Here is a 16,113-nt window from a genome sequence, read left to right on the forward strand (position 1 = left end):
GCCTCAGTGTAAACTGGCTGAACTCCAGGCCTGCTGCATAACTGTAGTTCAGTGGTTTCCCTTCACTGTTCTAGAGACAAGTTGGCTCCACTATTTCAAGGATGCCAAGATTTTTTATGTCTTAATTTTCTTCCCCTTTTGGATATAATCCAACCTCAAATAACCTCCCTTTCAAGGGTGCAGGAAATTTTCTATGACTCTTAAGACATTATTCATTAGAAGTTTAAAGCTCTTTCTTCACTGTCTTCCAACATTCAACGTTGTTGATGGAAAATATGATCCCAGACTTGTCATGTTTCTGTAGGTCACATTTTTTTTCTCAAGAAAAATTTGAGAGTCTTCTCTTTACCCTTTGTAATTTGAATTTTCACAGTGATGTGTCTGGGGATGTGTCTTCATTCATTGTACTGAGAACTCAGTGCTGTCTTTAACTATTTCTAGCACTAAGAAATTACCTTGTATTTTTTATTTGACAATGTTCTCCATTCCATTCTCTTTGTCCTTTTTTTCTGGAATTCCAGGTCTTGGATTTTTTTCTGTCTCTTAAATTATGCATCTCTTTTAGCTTTGTACTACTTTCTGTTTAATTTCTTACCTTTATCTCCCAGAGTTTCTATTAAATTTTTTCTAGCAGTATTTTGGTACCCTCAGGGTCAGTGCCTTGGACAATTCCCTTGGAAGCAATATCACAGAGACTACCAAGGACATTGGCATGGTGAGGGCAACAGACACTAACCTAGTGTGAGAGAGAAGAGGGAGCGGGAGTGGAAAAATGAACGAATCCCACAGACCTCTGAAGTAACCATGCAAAGTATGTGAATAAGGAAGGAAACCAAATTTAATGGGCATTTATTAAATTATTTGCCCAGCACTGTTGTCCTGGATTTCTTCATTAACATTCCTGCCCCTCTACACACACATACACACACACACACACACACACACACACATACACACACACACACCCCAACATGACTATGGCTACAGTAAGCTGCCATGTCCTGGAGCTTGGCTTCATCACTGTTGTCCTCACCTCATTGGTTCAAGGTGGATATCTGAGCCAAAATTAGTTCATCAATCCCTTCTTCAAAGACTTTTTTTAGCAAACTTTTTATTTTAGACTAGTTGTAGATTTACAGAAAAGTTATGAAGATAGTATATCCCTATACACTCTTTCCCCTATTTTAACATCCTACATTAGTATGGTACATTTTTTGCAATTAATGAACCCTTATGGTACATTATATTAATATTTTCCTTATATTTTATGACCCTGACAGGTTTTTTGGGGGTTTTTTTAATATAATTTAAATACATTTTTAATGTAAAAAGGCATAAAATTTCCTTTATAGACAACTTCTCATTTATCTACCATGTAATGTCAAATGTGCCTGTAATCCCATAAAATAAGTATGATTCTTATGAGAGAACAGAGCCAGATCAAATGCATCATTAGGAAAAAACATGCATACTAGACTGAATTCTACTGAGGACAAAGGCCATTACTTTAAATACTTTTCAATTCCCCAGTTCCTGATGGGGTTCTCAGAACAGAGTTTCTTGGTTAATGAATAGCAAATTGATTTATTGGTTAAATTAGCAACTATGGAGCTTCCTGACAACATCATAAAATTAGTGGATAACTCACCAGAAACTGGCTTCTAGATTTGCATTTTAATTACTACTTTGAAACAACATAATTTAGTACCAAAAGTTTAAACACCCAATATAATTTCTAGACTGTGAAATCAGCATTATTTATATCTCATCAGCTATACAAAACTCATCAATTTTTCTTTTGAAAACAGTAGTAGAAATCCCAAAGAATAAGGGAGAGACTACTAATTAAAGGTCATGTTTACTAATCTAGCACCATAATTCCATTCTCAGGACCTCCCAAGTGGGTGGAAGGAGGAAGGGAAGAAGTGAGGATGTTGGAAAAGTAAGGGCTGTTCTTAACTTGTGGCCCCATTTGTGCTGTAAGGCAATGCAGGGTCTAGCAAAGAAGAAAATTGCTGAGGCTGGAGATGAAAACAAAATCTTTTGGTTCAGATGGTAAAGGAGGCCCTCAAGAACAGTAGAATCAGTTTATCCAGGAGGCAGTGCTGGAGTCGGCCTCATGAACTAGGGGGTTTCTTCTTGGCATCCACGTCCTTTTTAATTTCTTCAAGTTTTTTAGCCAGGTTTGGTTTGTCATAGTTCTGAGCCAGATACATTCCCACCACGTTGCCAAGAGTAAATCCAAGCAGGAACTGGAGCATAATATCGGTAAGGAAGACTCGTAGGTCAGCTGCAGCTCTGTGGGCACCCTGACAGTTTTAAAATCAGATATTATGTAAAATGTCCCTCAGTTGAAATTTATCTGATATTCTTCTAATGATTAGACTGGAGTTGCTGGTTTTGAGGAGAAAGACTACAGAGGTAAACTGTCATTCTCATTACAAAATATCAAGAGTCCTTACTATCAACATGACTTACCACTGTTGTTAATCTTTTTTTAAATTATTTATTTATTTATTTATTCTTGGTTGCTTTGGGTCTTCGTTGCTCCACCGGGCTTTTCTCTAGTTGCAGCAAGCGGGGGCTACTCTTTGTTGCGGTGCGCGGGCTTCTCATTGTGGTGGCTTCTCTTGTTGTGGAGCGCAGGCTCTAGGCACGCAGGCTTTGGTAGTCGTGGCATGGGGGCTCAGTAGCTGTGGCTCGCGGGCTCTACAGTGCAGGCTCAGTAGTTGTGGCACACAGGCTTAGTTGCTCCCAGCATGTAGGATCGTCCTGGACCAGGGATTGAACCCATGTCCCCAGCATTGGCAGGCAGATTCTTAACCACTGCACCACCAGGGAAGTCCCACTGTTGTTAATCTTAATCACCTGGTTGAGGTAGTATTTGTCTGTTTTCCCCACTGTAAAGTTACTCTTTTTCTCCCTTTTCATATTGTAGTATTTGGAAGTCACTATGTGAAACTCATACTTAAGAAGTAGGAAGTTGGGCTTCCCCGGTGGCGCAGTGGTTGAGAGTCCACCTGCCGATGCAGGGGACGCAGGTTCGTGCCCCGGTCCGGAAAGATCCCACATGCCGCGGAGCAGCAGAGCCTGCGCCTCCGGAGCCTGTGCTCGGCAACGGGAGAGGGCACAACGGTGAGAGGCCCGCGTACCGAAAAAAAAAAAAAAAAAAAAAAGAAGTAGGAAGTTATTTTCCATCTACTTAAGGACACAGTATCTACATCAATTATTCGGAATTTTTCTGCACGGGAGATTTGTCTTTTTTCCTTATTTATTTATTTAATCACTATATTAGCATGAGTTCATAGATATTTATTTTACACGTTGAGTTTTAATTCAATACCACTTTTTTGGTTGCTCGAATTTTTCTAGTTTTGGCCATTGGCAGCTCTTGGCCCAAGGATTTTTGACCTGATTATAAGAGACTTTCTGGCTGGCTGAGCATATTTTATGTAAAACTTGAAAGTTGTTGGAAGCCAAACTTTTTCTGTCAGATTACAAAAGTGATGAAGTCAAGTATGCAAAGAGAAAGGAAAGAATTAAGCAAATGTAGCTTAAAAAGCCAAAAAAGAACTCAAAGCATATAGCTTTTTGCCCTCACTTCTTTTGTTAGACCTACATCCTGAGATCCTGGTTTCCCAGCCTGAGATTTTTTGTGCCTCCAGTTTCCGCAAACAAAATCATCTTTCTTTCTTTATTTTAATTTGATCTATTTCTTTGAAGAGTTAAAACAACTGCAGGAAGGTACTGCATTATTCAGGTGAGGGCACAGGTGACGAAATTTTGAGAAATAAGTATTAATGTGATCCCTTTGATAACTAAAGACCCAGAGTTCAGTTGCACTTCCCTCAGTTCCTATCCTATTCTGCCATCCACAGTCTGTCCTGGAGGCCTCTGATGATGATGACTGCAACTAACACGCTTAGCTCTGCCCACCCTCGGAATCAATAAGGTCCAGGTGGTACATCAGGAGTCCTTTGCTTCTAAATTGAATTGAGAGCCCCTGGAGTCTAAATAAGCCCTTGCCAGAAGCTTCCAAGCTAACATGGAAAACCAGCACTGATCAAAGGACTCATAGCATGGGTCCATCTCTCCTGGACATCTCAGGAAAACTGATGCTGATGGAATTGGTCTGATGTAATCCGAGACTGCATCTCCACTTAGGTCTCCATCTCCTTGTCTGCCAACACCTCTTCTGCTGCTCTGGTCAGTTTTACTGGTAATATTCCTACTACCTCCACTTTATCTCCTCCCACTCAATCCAACTTCTTCTTTTCTGTAATATATTTTGTCCCATTTTCTTCAATCCTTAGTGGAAAGTCCCAAAATATCACATTGGTCCTGGGTGTTCGCATATTATACTCTATATTATGATGACAGTATAAGATTTGAAAAGAAATTTCATTCTATTTCAACAAACTTTTAAGGTAGATATTATTTATCTCACAAACTAGGAAACGGTCATTCAGAGAGATTTGTTGACTTGTCCGACACAATATATAGTGAAGCTGGCGTTCAACCAAGGTCTTTGGATTCCAAGAATAGTGCTCATTCCACAATACCACACTGCATGCGTTAACATGTTACTGTGTTAAACTGAAATCTTATACTTTGGTTGAAGGGAAGATATAGTGACCTTATGTGATAGCCTTCTTAGCATAGTCAAGAAAACCATCAGATCTGCAGGTATTACCAACACAGCATCCACCTAGATCATCATTTTACAGAAATTTTGAGAGCAAATTCTTCCTTTCACAAATATTTTGTAGTAGGTATGAGAAAGTTAAAGGAGCAATCTGGCTTAATATTTTTAATAACGTAATAACAACTGAAAACATGATTACAACTTTATCTTCTTTAGATAAACTATAATTCAAAACACTTATGTATTTTAGGAGTTGGATTGGATTTTGTTTTTAACTGGAAGTTAAAAGCCAGCTCCATCTAAAAGTTATATTAAGGGCTTTAGTACAAACTTGTCTGGACTGGGAGATTTACTAAAGGCCATTTATTTAATAGTTATGCATATTTCAAATAAAGTTGCTGAATTAGCGTTCCATTGCTGTTCCAACAATTTCAGTGGTTTAAAACAATACAAATGTATTATCTTACAGTTCTGACCTGGGTCTCAACAACCTAAAATCAGATGCTGTGTTCCTTTCTGGAGTCTCTAGGGGAGGATCCATTTCCAAGGTCATTCAGGTTTTTAGCAGAATTCAGCTCCCTGTAGTTGTAGGACTGACGTCCTCATGTCCTTTCTAGCTGTCTGCTGAGAGCCCTTTCCTGCATTCCTTTGCTCTCAGCCCCCGTCCTCCATCTTCAAAACCACCAGTGGTGGGTGGAGTCCTTCCCAGTCTTCAAATCTCTCCTCCTTCTGTCTTGTCTCTCTGACCCAGCCTGGAAATGTTTTATATACTCATTAGATTAGACTGAGTCTCCACAGGTGATCCAGGACAATCACCTCATTTCAAAGTCTATTCCTTTCATCGCATCAGCAAAGATTCTTTGGCCATGTAAGGTAACATATTCACAGGTTCCAGGCATTAAGGCATGAGCCTGTTTGGGGGCCATTACTCTGCCTACCACAGCTGTACAATCACTGTAACTTTCAACCACATAGACTTTTAAACTCCTCACATTTATTTGCTGTATTAAAATAAACAAAAAATGTTTTAAACTTTTTTCTTCATTCTGAAGTGTTTCTTAATTCCCCCCAAAAAAATGTATGCTGTGTACATAAAATTTAAGTGAATTTATACAAGAATTTCATTCATATTAAATTTTCTAAAACATTTTCATGAACAACACATTTGATAAGTTCTGTTTGCCTTCTTTTCACTTCTCCATACAACCCTCCACTGACTTAATTTGATTTCAGAAGGATTTAGGGCTGCTTTCTCTCTTCTTGAATGTTGAAATTATGCTGTCACAGCAGTAGACTTCCTGAGGAATAAGAATCACTTGTGCTCTTCTCTATATGAGGAAATTAGAACTGTAAATTTTACAATACCAGAGATTATTCCATCTTTGAACAATGACTAGTTAGCTTTCAGTAATGTTACCTCACTCCTACTCAACCTTAATAAAACATATAAAATACTGCTTAACTAACAATAATTGATTTTTCCATTAATCAGTTACCCAGAAAATGCGTTATATAACTCTCTACTTCTTTTCTTTGTCAATACTTAGCAACTTAGCTCCTATATTAGAAAGGTGGGAAGAAACTAAAGGTACAATTGAAAATCAGTTGGTATTTTTGTAATTCTTTAGTAGCTCTGGTAAAGGATGGATATTATGTTGCAATTCTAATATGTGGGTTAAATGAAACATCTTTTTCTTTTCTTACTTTGTCTTCAACTATCTTCCCCACAATCTTATGCACAAATAGCTTCAAATATCATGTCGATGCAGGTGACTCTAAAATCTGTACTGCCAGGCAGTCGAATGGCCCATTCTCCCCTTCCTAAAAGCTGTATTTGAACACTTATTAACTCAAACTCAAAACATCAGAAACGTTAGTCATCGATTTTACTCTCATTATAATTACTGTACTTAGAGAGTTGAAGAGGGAGAGAACAAAGAAGGCTGGACAAGAACTCTTTGGTAGAATGTCTGAGAAATTCACAGAGATGAGGAATTTGCTCACATAGTATCGGAAAGTGAATCAGTTCCCTACAGCAGTGCTGACTTCTACACACAACTTAAGGAGAAAGAGAACTGAGATGAGGTCACTGGTAAATTAGCAAATGGCTCTTCTAAAGGTAGTGACAATTCATCCTCCTGGAATAATATATGAGGACCATTTGGGGAAAGATGGAAAGAATGGGGTGAAAAACAGGGAATGCAGCCAGAGTGACGGATTGATGTCCTCAAGATATAAATCTGATCATGTCTCCACCCTCCATCTCTTGAGACAGGGCTAGTTCACCACGCAGGCTACTGCCCTTGGAGTCTTCCACGTCTTATAGAAACATGGAAAGACACCTTTGTTCTTGATAATGTTTGATGAGTTCCTTGTACACCAGCAAGCTCTTTAGGCCTGCAGCAGTGGAGACAGTGCCAGAGAGTCCAGGCATTAGCCAATGGCATGGAGACTGCCACACTAGAGTGCCGCACGCAGAGCTGGTCTGTCTGTGAGCTCTCTAGGGAGGAAGACACACACAGCCAGCTTCATGGCTTCTACTCCCCCTGGTGCTGGCATCAGATCCAGGCAGGGGAAAGGAGATACAGATAAGTAGTAAGTTAGCCACCACATGCAAAGATCTTAAAGTTCAGAGAACCTAGGGAATCAACTATCCTAGCAATGCATTGCACAATGCCTCCTTAATCATACTGGAATTTCTCATTCCACTCTATCTGCTTGTATTTACCTATTGCTATCTAGTAAATGATCCCCAAATTTAATGGCTTAAAACAACAAGCATTTATTATCCCAGTTTCTGTGGGTCAGAACTTAGTTATGTGATTCTGGCACAGAGTCTCTCATGAGGTTGCAATCAAGATGTCAGCCAGAACTACAGTGGTCTGAAGGCTTGACTGGAGCTGGTTCACTTCCACGCTCACTCATCACTCATACAGCTATTGGCCAGAAGCTTCAATTCTTTGTCATATGATACTTTCCACAGAGCATAGAGTAAGTGAGCTGAGAGAAAGAGCAACCACAAAAAAAAAAAGTAAAATATATTTTGTGACTCTCACAACCTCTGGGAAGGCCAAAGCATCAATCTTAGGAATTCCACAGGCAAAAACAGCACCCAAACCAGTAGGACTGCCCCACTGGTGATCTCTCAGATGGCATTACTGGATACAGATACTGCAGTTCAAGCCACTGATACCAAACACTAAAAACCAGAATCTCCACCACAGATTTCCCTCAAAGCCACATGCCACCATTTCCCTTAACAGGAAAGAGTGGATTCTGTACGGCACACAATGCTCAAGGTCAATCCTTCCATGTCAGAATGTGAAGCACTTCATTGGTGAAGCCAGTGCCTATGCCCCAAGTGCAAAAGGAAACTGGGAAAATTCATTTCTGATTCCTATCTGGGGGAATATTACCCCCCAATATAATATGGAAAATTTCCCAAACTAAAATAGGGTACTCTAATGATGCTGACAAAAACAAAGCCTAAAAGAGTGTACTCCACTTAGTTTCCCAAAATCAACAAACACCCTCTTCTATACTTAATCTTGCAAACAACAACAAACATAATTCTTTTTTTTTTTTTTTTTTTTTTTTTTCCTGCGGTACGCGGGCCTCTCACTGTTGTGGCCTCTCCCGTTGCGGAGCACAGGCTCCGGACGCGCAGGCTCAGCGGCCATGGCTCACGGGCCTAGCCGCTCCGGGCATGTGGGATCTTCCCAGACCGGGTCACGAACCCGTGTCCCCTGCATTGGCAGGCGGACTCTCAACCACTGTGCCACCAGGGAAGCCCGATAATTCTTAACATAATACCACTATCTTTCCTATAATAGAAAATGAAGGTATCTCCTTAACAAGGAATCAATTTTATAATTTCACCATATAAATATATACCATATATATATATTTATATGTGCGTGTGTGTGTCTATATATATATATATATATATATATATATATATATATAAAAAATATCTGTGGTCTATGGATATTATCTTTAGATCTATATCATGATAATGTCCCCATCATGACATTCTGTAATCAACGGACTAATTTGTAAAGTTACACACTACCAGAACAGCCTATATAAAATACTAGAATATTGTTGGAATAATAAAATAACTAAGAGAGCAAGGATGGGAACAGAAATAGATAACACAGTTCTACAACTGGTCATAAAGCTATGGTTGACAAGGTAAGGCTTACTTCCTCCACAGCATCTTCCATGTTCCTCTGTTCTAAGCCAGCATCTGGGGGAATAACCCAAACTTTATTCCTACTGGGTTGCAGTCCTTGGTGCTGGAGCGTATGGGATTACTGCCATCTAACATGCATCTTTACCACTTGACGTGATAGGGAGCAAAGTGACCTCCTGGGCTCAAGACATTTGTCTCACCCACTCCCAATATAGCAGCAGCCCTGGTACTTTTCTTTTCTTTTTTTAACATCTTTCTTGGAATATAATTGCTTTACAATGGTGTGTTACGTTCTGCTTTATAACAAAGTGAATCAGCTATACATACACATATATCCCCATATCTCTTCCCTCTTGCGCCTCGCTCCAGCCCTCCCTATCCCACCACTCCAGGTGGTCACAACGCACCGACCTGATTTCCCTGTGCTATGCAGCTGCTTCCCACTAGCTATCTATTTTACATTTGGTAGTGTATATGTGTCCATGCCTCTCTCTCACTTCGTCCCACCCTACGCTTCCCCCTCCCCGTGTCCTCAAGTCCATTCTCTAGGTCTGCGACTTTATTCCTGTCCTGCTGCTAGGTTCTTCAGAACCTTCTTTTTTTTTTTTGATTCCATATATATGTGTTAGCATATGGTATTTCTTTTTCTCTTTCTGACTTACTTCACTCTCTATGACAGATTCTAGGTTCATCCATCTCACTACAAATAACTCAATTTCATTTCTTTTATATGGCTGAGTAATATTCCACTGTATCTATGTGCCACATCTTCTCTATCCATTCATCTGTCAATGGACACTTAGGTTGCTTCCATATCCTGGCTATTGTAAATAGAGCTGCAATAAATATTGTGGCACATGACTCTTTTTGAATTATGGTTTTCTCAGGGTGTTTGCCCAGTAGTGAGATTGCTGGGTCGTATGGTAGTTCTATTTTTAGTTTTTTAAGGAACCTCCATACTGTTCTCCATACAGGCTGTATCAATTTACATTCCCACCAACAGTGCAAGAGGGTTCCCTTCCTCCACACCCTCTCCAGCATTTATTATTTGCAGATTTTTTGATGATGGCCATTCTGACAGGTGTGAGGTGATACTGCATTGTACTTTTGATTTGCATTTCTCCAATGATTAGTGATGTTGAGCATTCTTCACATGTTTGTTGGCAATCTGTATGTCTTCTTTGGAGAAATGTCTATTTAGGTCTTCTGCCCATTTTTGGACTGGGTTGTTTGTTTATTTGATATTGAGTTGCATGAACTGATTGTAAATTTTGTAGGATAATCCTTTGTCAGTTGCTTCATTTGCAAATATTTTCTCCCATTCTGAGGGTTGTCTTTTCGTCTTGTTTATGGTTTCCTTGGCTGTGCAAAAGCTTTTAAGTTTCATTAGGTTCCATTTGTTTTGGTTTTTATTTCCATTTCTCTAGGAGGTGGGTCCAAAAGTATATTGTTGTGATTTATGACACAGAGTGTTCTGCCTATGTTTTCCTCTAAGAGTTTGATAGTGTCTGGCCTTACATTTAGGTCTTTAATCCATTCTGAGTTTACTTTTGTGTATGCTGTTAGGGAGTGTTCTAATTTCATTCTTTTACATGTACCTGTCCAGTTTTCCCAGCACCACTTATTGAAGAGGCTGCCTTTTCTCCACTGTATATTCTTGCCTCCTTTATCAAAGATAAGGTGACCATAGGTGCGTGGGTTTATATCTGGGCTTTCTTTCCTGTTCCATTGATCTACATTTCTGTTTTTGTGTCAGTACCATACTCTCTTGATTACTGTAGCTTTGTAGTATAGTCTGAAGTCAGGAAGCCTGATTCCTACAGCTCCATTTTTCTTTCTCAAGATTGCTTTGGCTATTTGAGGTCTTCTCTGTTTCCATACAAATCGTGGAATTTTTGTTCTAGTTGTGTGAAAAATGCCATTGGTAGTTTCATAGGGATTGCATTTAATCATAGATTGCTTTGGGTAGTATAGTCATTTTCACAATGTTGATTCTTCCAATCCAAAAACATGGTATATCTCTCCATCTGTTTCTGTCATCTTTAATTTCTTTCATCAGTATCTTATAGTGTTCTGCATACAGGTCTTTTGTCTCCTTAAGTAGGTTTATTCCTAGGTATTTTATGCTTTTTGTTGCAATGGTAAATGGGAGTGTTTCCTAAATTACTCTTTCAGATTTTTCATCATTAGTTTATAGGAATGCAAGAGATTTATGTGTATTAATTTTGTATCCTGCAACTTTACCAAATTCATTGATTAGCTCTCGTAATTTTCTGGTAGCATCTTCAGGATTCTCTATGTATAGCATCATGTCATCTGCAAACAGTGACAGCTTTACTTCTTCTTTTCTGATTTGGGTTCACTTCTTTTTCTTCTCTGATTGCTGTGGCTAAAACTTGCAAAACTGTATTGAATAATAGTGGTGAGAGTGGACAGTCTTGTCTTGTTCCTGATCTTAGTGGAAATGCTTTCAGTTTTTCACCACTGAGAATGATGTTTGCGCTGGGTTTGTCTTATATGGCCTTTATTATGTTGAGATAAGTTCCCTCCATGCCTACTTTCCGGAGGGTTTTTATCACAAATGGGTGTTGAAATTTGTCAAAAGCTTTTTCTGCATCTGTTGAGATGATCATATGGTTTTTATTCTTCAGTTTGTTAATATGGTTTATCCCAATGATTGATTTGCCTATATTGAAGAATCCTTGCATTTCTGGGATAAACCCCACTTGATCATGGTGTATGATCCTTTTAATGTTTTGTTGGATTCTGTTTGCCAGTGTTTTGTTGAGGATTTTTGCATCTATGTTCATCAGTGATACTGGCCTGTAGTTTTCTTTCTTTGTGACATCTTTGTCTGGTTTTGGTATCAGGATGTTGGTGGTCTCGTAGAATGAGTTTGGGAGTGTTCCTCCCTCTGCTATATTCTGGAAGAGTTTCAGAAGGATAGATGTTAGCTCTTCTCTAATTGTTTGATAGAATTCACCTGTGAAGTATCTGGTCCTGGGCTTTTGTTTGTTGGAAGATTTTTAATCACAGTTTCAATTTCTGTGCTTGTGATTGGTGTGTTTATATTTTCTATTTCTTCCTGGTTCACTCTCAGAAGGTTGTGCTTTTCTAAGAATTTGTCCATTTCTTCCAGGTTGTCCATTTTATTGGCATAAAGTTGCTTGCAGTAATCTCTCATGATTCTTTGTATTTCTGCAGTGTCAGTTGTTACTTCTCCTTTTCCATTTCTAATTCTATTGCTTTGAATCTTCTCCCTATTTTCTTGATGAGTCTGGCTAATGGTTTATCAATTTTTCTATCTTTTCAAAGAACCAGTTTTGAATTTTATTGATCTTTGCTATTGTTTCCTTCATTTCTTTTCCATTTATTTCTGATCTCGTCTTTATGATTTCTTTCCTTCTGCTAACTTTGGGCTTATTTTGTTCTTTCTCTAATTGCTTTCACTGTAAGTTTAGGTTGTTTGTTTGAGATGATTCTTGTTTCTTATGGTAGGATTGTATTGCTATAAACTTCCCTCTTAGAACGGCTTTTGGTGAATCCCATAGGTTTTGGGTCATTGTGTTTTCATTGTCATTTGTTTCTAGGTATTTTTTGATATCCTCTTTGGTTTCTTCAGTGATCTCTTGCTTATTAAGTAGTGTATTGTTTAGCCTCCATATGTTTGTATATTTTACAGATTTTTTCCTTTAATTGATATCTAGTCTCATAGCACTGTGGTTGGAACAGATACTTGATATGATTTCAATTTTCTTAATTTTAGCTAGACTTGATATGTGACCCAAGATATGATCTATCTTGGAGAATGTTCCATGAGCACTTGAGAAGAGAGTGTATTCCATTGTTTTTGGAAGGAATGCCCTATAAATATCAATTCTATTTTGTTTAATTTATCATTTAAAGCTTGTGTTTCCTTATTTATTTTCATTTTGGATGATCTGTCCATTGGTGAAAGTGGGGTGTTAAAGTCCCCAACTATCATTGTGTTACTGTCGATTTCCCTTTTTATGGCTGTTCGCATTTACCTTATGTATTGAGGTGCTCCTATATTGGGTGCATAAATATTTACAATTGTTAAATCTTCTTGGATTGATCCCTTGATCATTATTTAGTATCCTTCTTTGTCTCTTGTAATAGTCTTTACTTTAAAGTCTATTTTGTCTGATATGAGAATTTCTACTCCAGCTCTCTTGATTTCCATTTGTATGGAATATCTTTTTCCATCCCCTCACTTTAAGTCTATATTTGTCCCTAGGTCTGAAGTGTGTCTCTTGTAGACAGCATATATATGGGTCTTGGTTTTGTATCCATTCATCCAGTCTGTGTCTTTTGGTTGGAGCATTTAATCCATGTACATTTAAGGTAATTATTGATATGTATGCTCTTATTACCATTTTCTTAACTGTTTTGGGTTTGTTATTGTAGGTCTTTTCCTTCTCTTGTGTTTCCTGCCTAGAGAAGTTCCCTTAGCATTTGTTGTTAAGCTGGTTTGGTGCTGCTGAATTCTCTTAGCTTTTGCTTGTCTGTAAAGTTTTTAATTTCTATGTCAAATCTGAATGAGATCCTTACTGGGTAGAGTAATCTTGGTTGTAGGTTTTCCCTTTCATCATTTTAAGTGTGTCCTGCCTCTCCCTTCTGGCTTGCAGAGTTTCTGCTGAAAGATCAGCTGTTAACCTTATGGGGATTCCCTTATATGTTATATGTTGTTTTTACCTTGCTGCTTTTTTTTTTTTTTTTTTTTTTTTTTTTGCGGTACGCGGGCCTCTCACTGTTGTGGCCTCTCCCGTTGCGGAGCACAGGCTCCGACGCGCAGGCTCAGAGGCCATGGCTCACGGGCCCAGCCGCTGCGCGGCATGTGGGATCTTCCTGGACCGGGGCACGAACCGGTGTCCCCTGCATCGGCAGGCGGACTCCCAACCACTGCGCCACCAGGGAAGCCCTACCTTGCTGCTTTTAATATTTTTTCATTGTATTTAAGTTTTGATAGTTTGATTAATATGTGTCTTTGTGTGTTTCTCCTTGGATTTATCCTGTATGTGACTCTGTGCTTCCTGGACTTGATTAACTATTTCCTTTCCCCTATTAGAGCAGTTTTCAAGTATAATCTCTTCAAATATTTTTTCAGTCCCTTTCTTTTTCTCTTTTTATGCTGGGACCCCTATAATTCGAATGTTGGTGCATTTAATGTTGTCCCAGAGGTCTCTGAGACTGTCCTCAATTCTTTTCATTCTTCTTTATTCTGCTCTGAAGTAGTTATTTCCACTATTTATCTTCCAGGTCACTTACCCATTCTTCTGCCTCAGTTATTCTGCTATTGATTCCTTCTAGAGAATTTTTAATTTCAATTATTGTGCTGTTCATCATTGTTTGTTTACTCTTTAGTTCTTCTAGGTCCTTCTTAAACATTTCTTGTATATTCTCCATTCTATTTCCAAGATTTTGGATCATTTTCACTATCACTACTCTGAATTATTTTTCAGGTAAACTTCCTATTTCTTCTTCATTTATTTGGTGTGGTGGGTTTCTACCTTGCTCCTTCATCTGCTGTGTGTTTCTCTGTCTTCTCATTTTGCTTAACTTACTGTGTTTGGGGTCTCCTTTTCACAGGCTGCAGGTTCGTAGTTCCTGTTGCTTTTGGTGTTTGCCCCCAGTAGCTAAGGTTCCTTCAGTGGGTTGTGTAGGCTTCCTGGTGGAGGGGACTAGTGCCTGGGTTCTGGTGGATGAGGCTGGATCTTGTCTTTCTGGTGGGCAGGTCCATGTCTGGTGGTGTGTTTTGGTGCTTCTGTGACTTTATTATTATTTTAGGTACCCTCTGTGCTAATGGGTGGTGTTCTGTCTTGCTAGTTGTTTGGCATAGGGTGTCCAGCACTCTAGGTTGCTGGTCGTTGAGTGGAGCTAGGTCTTAGCATTGAGGTGGAGATGTTTGAGAGACCTTTTGCTGTTTGATATTACATGGAGCCGGGAGGTCTCCGGTATACCAATGTCCTGAACTTGGCCCTCCCACGTCAAAGGCTCAGGCCTGACACCTGGCCAGAGCCCCAAGACCTTGTCAGCCACACAGCTCAGAAGAAAAGGGAGAAAGAAAGAAAGAAAGAAAGAAAGAAAGAAAGAAAGAAAGAAAGAAAGAAAGAAAGGAAGGAAGAAAGAGAAAGAAGGAAAGGAAGGAAGGAAGGAAGAGAAAGAAAGAAAGAAAGGAAAGAAAGAAAGGTTATTAAAATTAAAAAAATAATTGTTAAAAAATTAAAATGTAATAAAAAAAGAAAGAAAGAAGAGAGCAACAAAACCAATAAACAGAACCACCAATGATAACTAGCACTAGAAACTATATTTTTTAAGAAACGGACAGAGAGAACCCTAGGACAAATGGTAAAAGCAAATCTGTACAGAAAAAATCACACTCAGAAGCATACTCATACACACTCACAAAAAGAGAAAAAGAAAAAAATATATATATATCGTCACTCCCAAAGTCCAGCGTCTCAATTTTGGGATGATTCGTTGTCTATTCAGGTATTCCACAGATGCAGGGTACATCAAGTTGATTGCAGAGATTTAATCTGCTGCTCCTGAGGCTGCTGGAAGAGATTTCTCTTTCTCTTCTTTGTTAGAACAGCTCCCAGGGTTCAGCTTTGGATTTGGCCCCGCCTCTGCGTGTAGGTTGCCTGAGGGCATCTGTTCTTCGCTCAGAGAGGACGGGGTTAAAGAAGCCGCTGTTTCGGGGGCTCTGGTTCACTCAGGCCAAGGAGAGGGAGGCGTACGGATGCGGGGCAAGCCTGCGGTGGCAGAGGCCAGCATGATGTTGTTCCAGCCTGAGACGCACCGTGCGCTCTCCCCGGCAAGTTGTCCCTGGATCCCGGGACCCTGGCAGTGGCGGGCTGCAACGGCTCCCGGGAGGGGAGGTGTGGATAGTGACCTGTGCTTACACACAGGCTTCTTGGTGGCTGAAGCAGCGGCCTTAGCGTCTCATGCCCATCTCTGGTGTCCGTGCTGACAGCCGCGGCTCGCGCCCGTCTCCGGAGCTCGTTTAGGCGGTGCTCTGAATCCCCTCTCCTCTTACACCCCGAAACAATGGTCTCTTGCCTCTTCAGCAGGTCCAGACTTTCTCCCAGACTCCCTCCCGGCTAGCTGTGGTGCACTAGCCCCCTTCAGGCTGTGTTCGCGCAGCCAACCCCTGTCCTCTCCCTGCAATCCGACTGAAGCCCGAGCCTCAGCTCCCAGCCCCGCCCGCCCCAGCGGGTGAGCAGACAAGCCTCTCGGGCTGGTGAGTACC

General features: G+C 39.9%; 1 protein-coding gene across 1 annotated transcript; it reads right to left on the bottom strand.

Moving 5' to 3' along the window:
- Positions 1-1,307: 1,307 nt before the first annotated feature.
- On the bottom strand, positions 1,308-2,297 carry LOC116753351 (short transmembrane mitochondrial protein 1-like). Its single transcript, XM_032631041.1, has one exon. It carries the CDS (start codon positions 2,259-2,261, stop codon positions 2,118-2,120), a length of 144 nt encoding a protein of 47 aa, XP_032486932.1. The 5' UTR covers positions 2,262-2,297; the 3' UTR covers positions 1,308-2,117.
- Positions 2,298-16,113: the final 13,816 nt, after the last annotated feature.

This window comes from Phocoena sinus, chromosome 4 (assembly GCF_008692025.1).
Source record: "Phocoena sinus isolate mPhoSin1 chromosome 4, mPhoSin1.pri, whole genome shotgun sequence".
Taxonomy (NCBI): Eukaryota; Metazoa; Chordata; class Mammalia; order Artiodactyla; family Phocoenidae; genus Phocoena; species Phocoena sinus.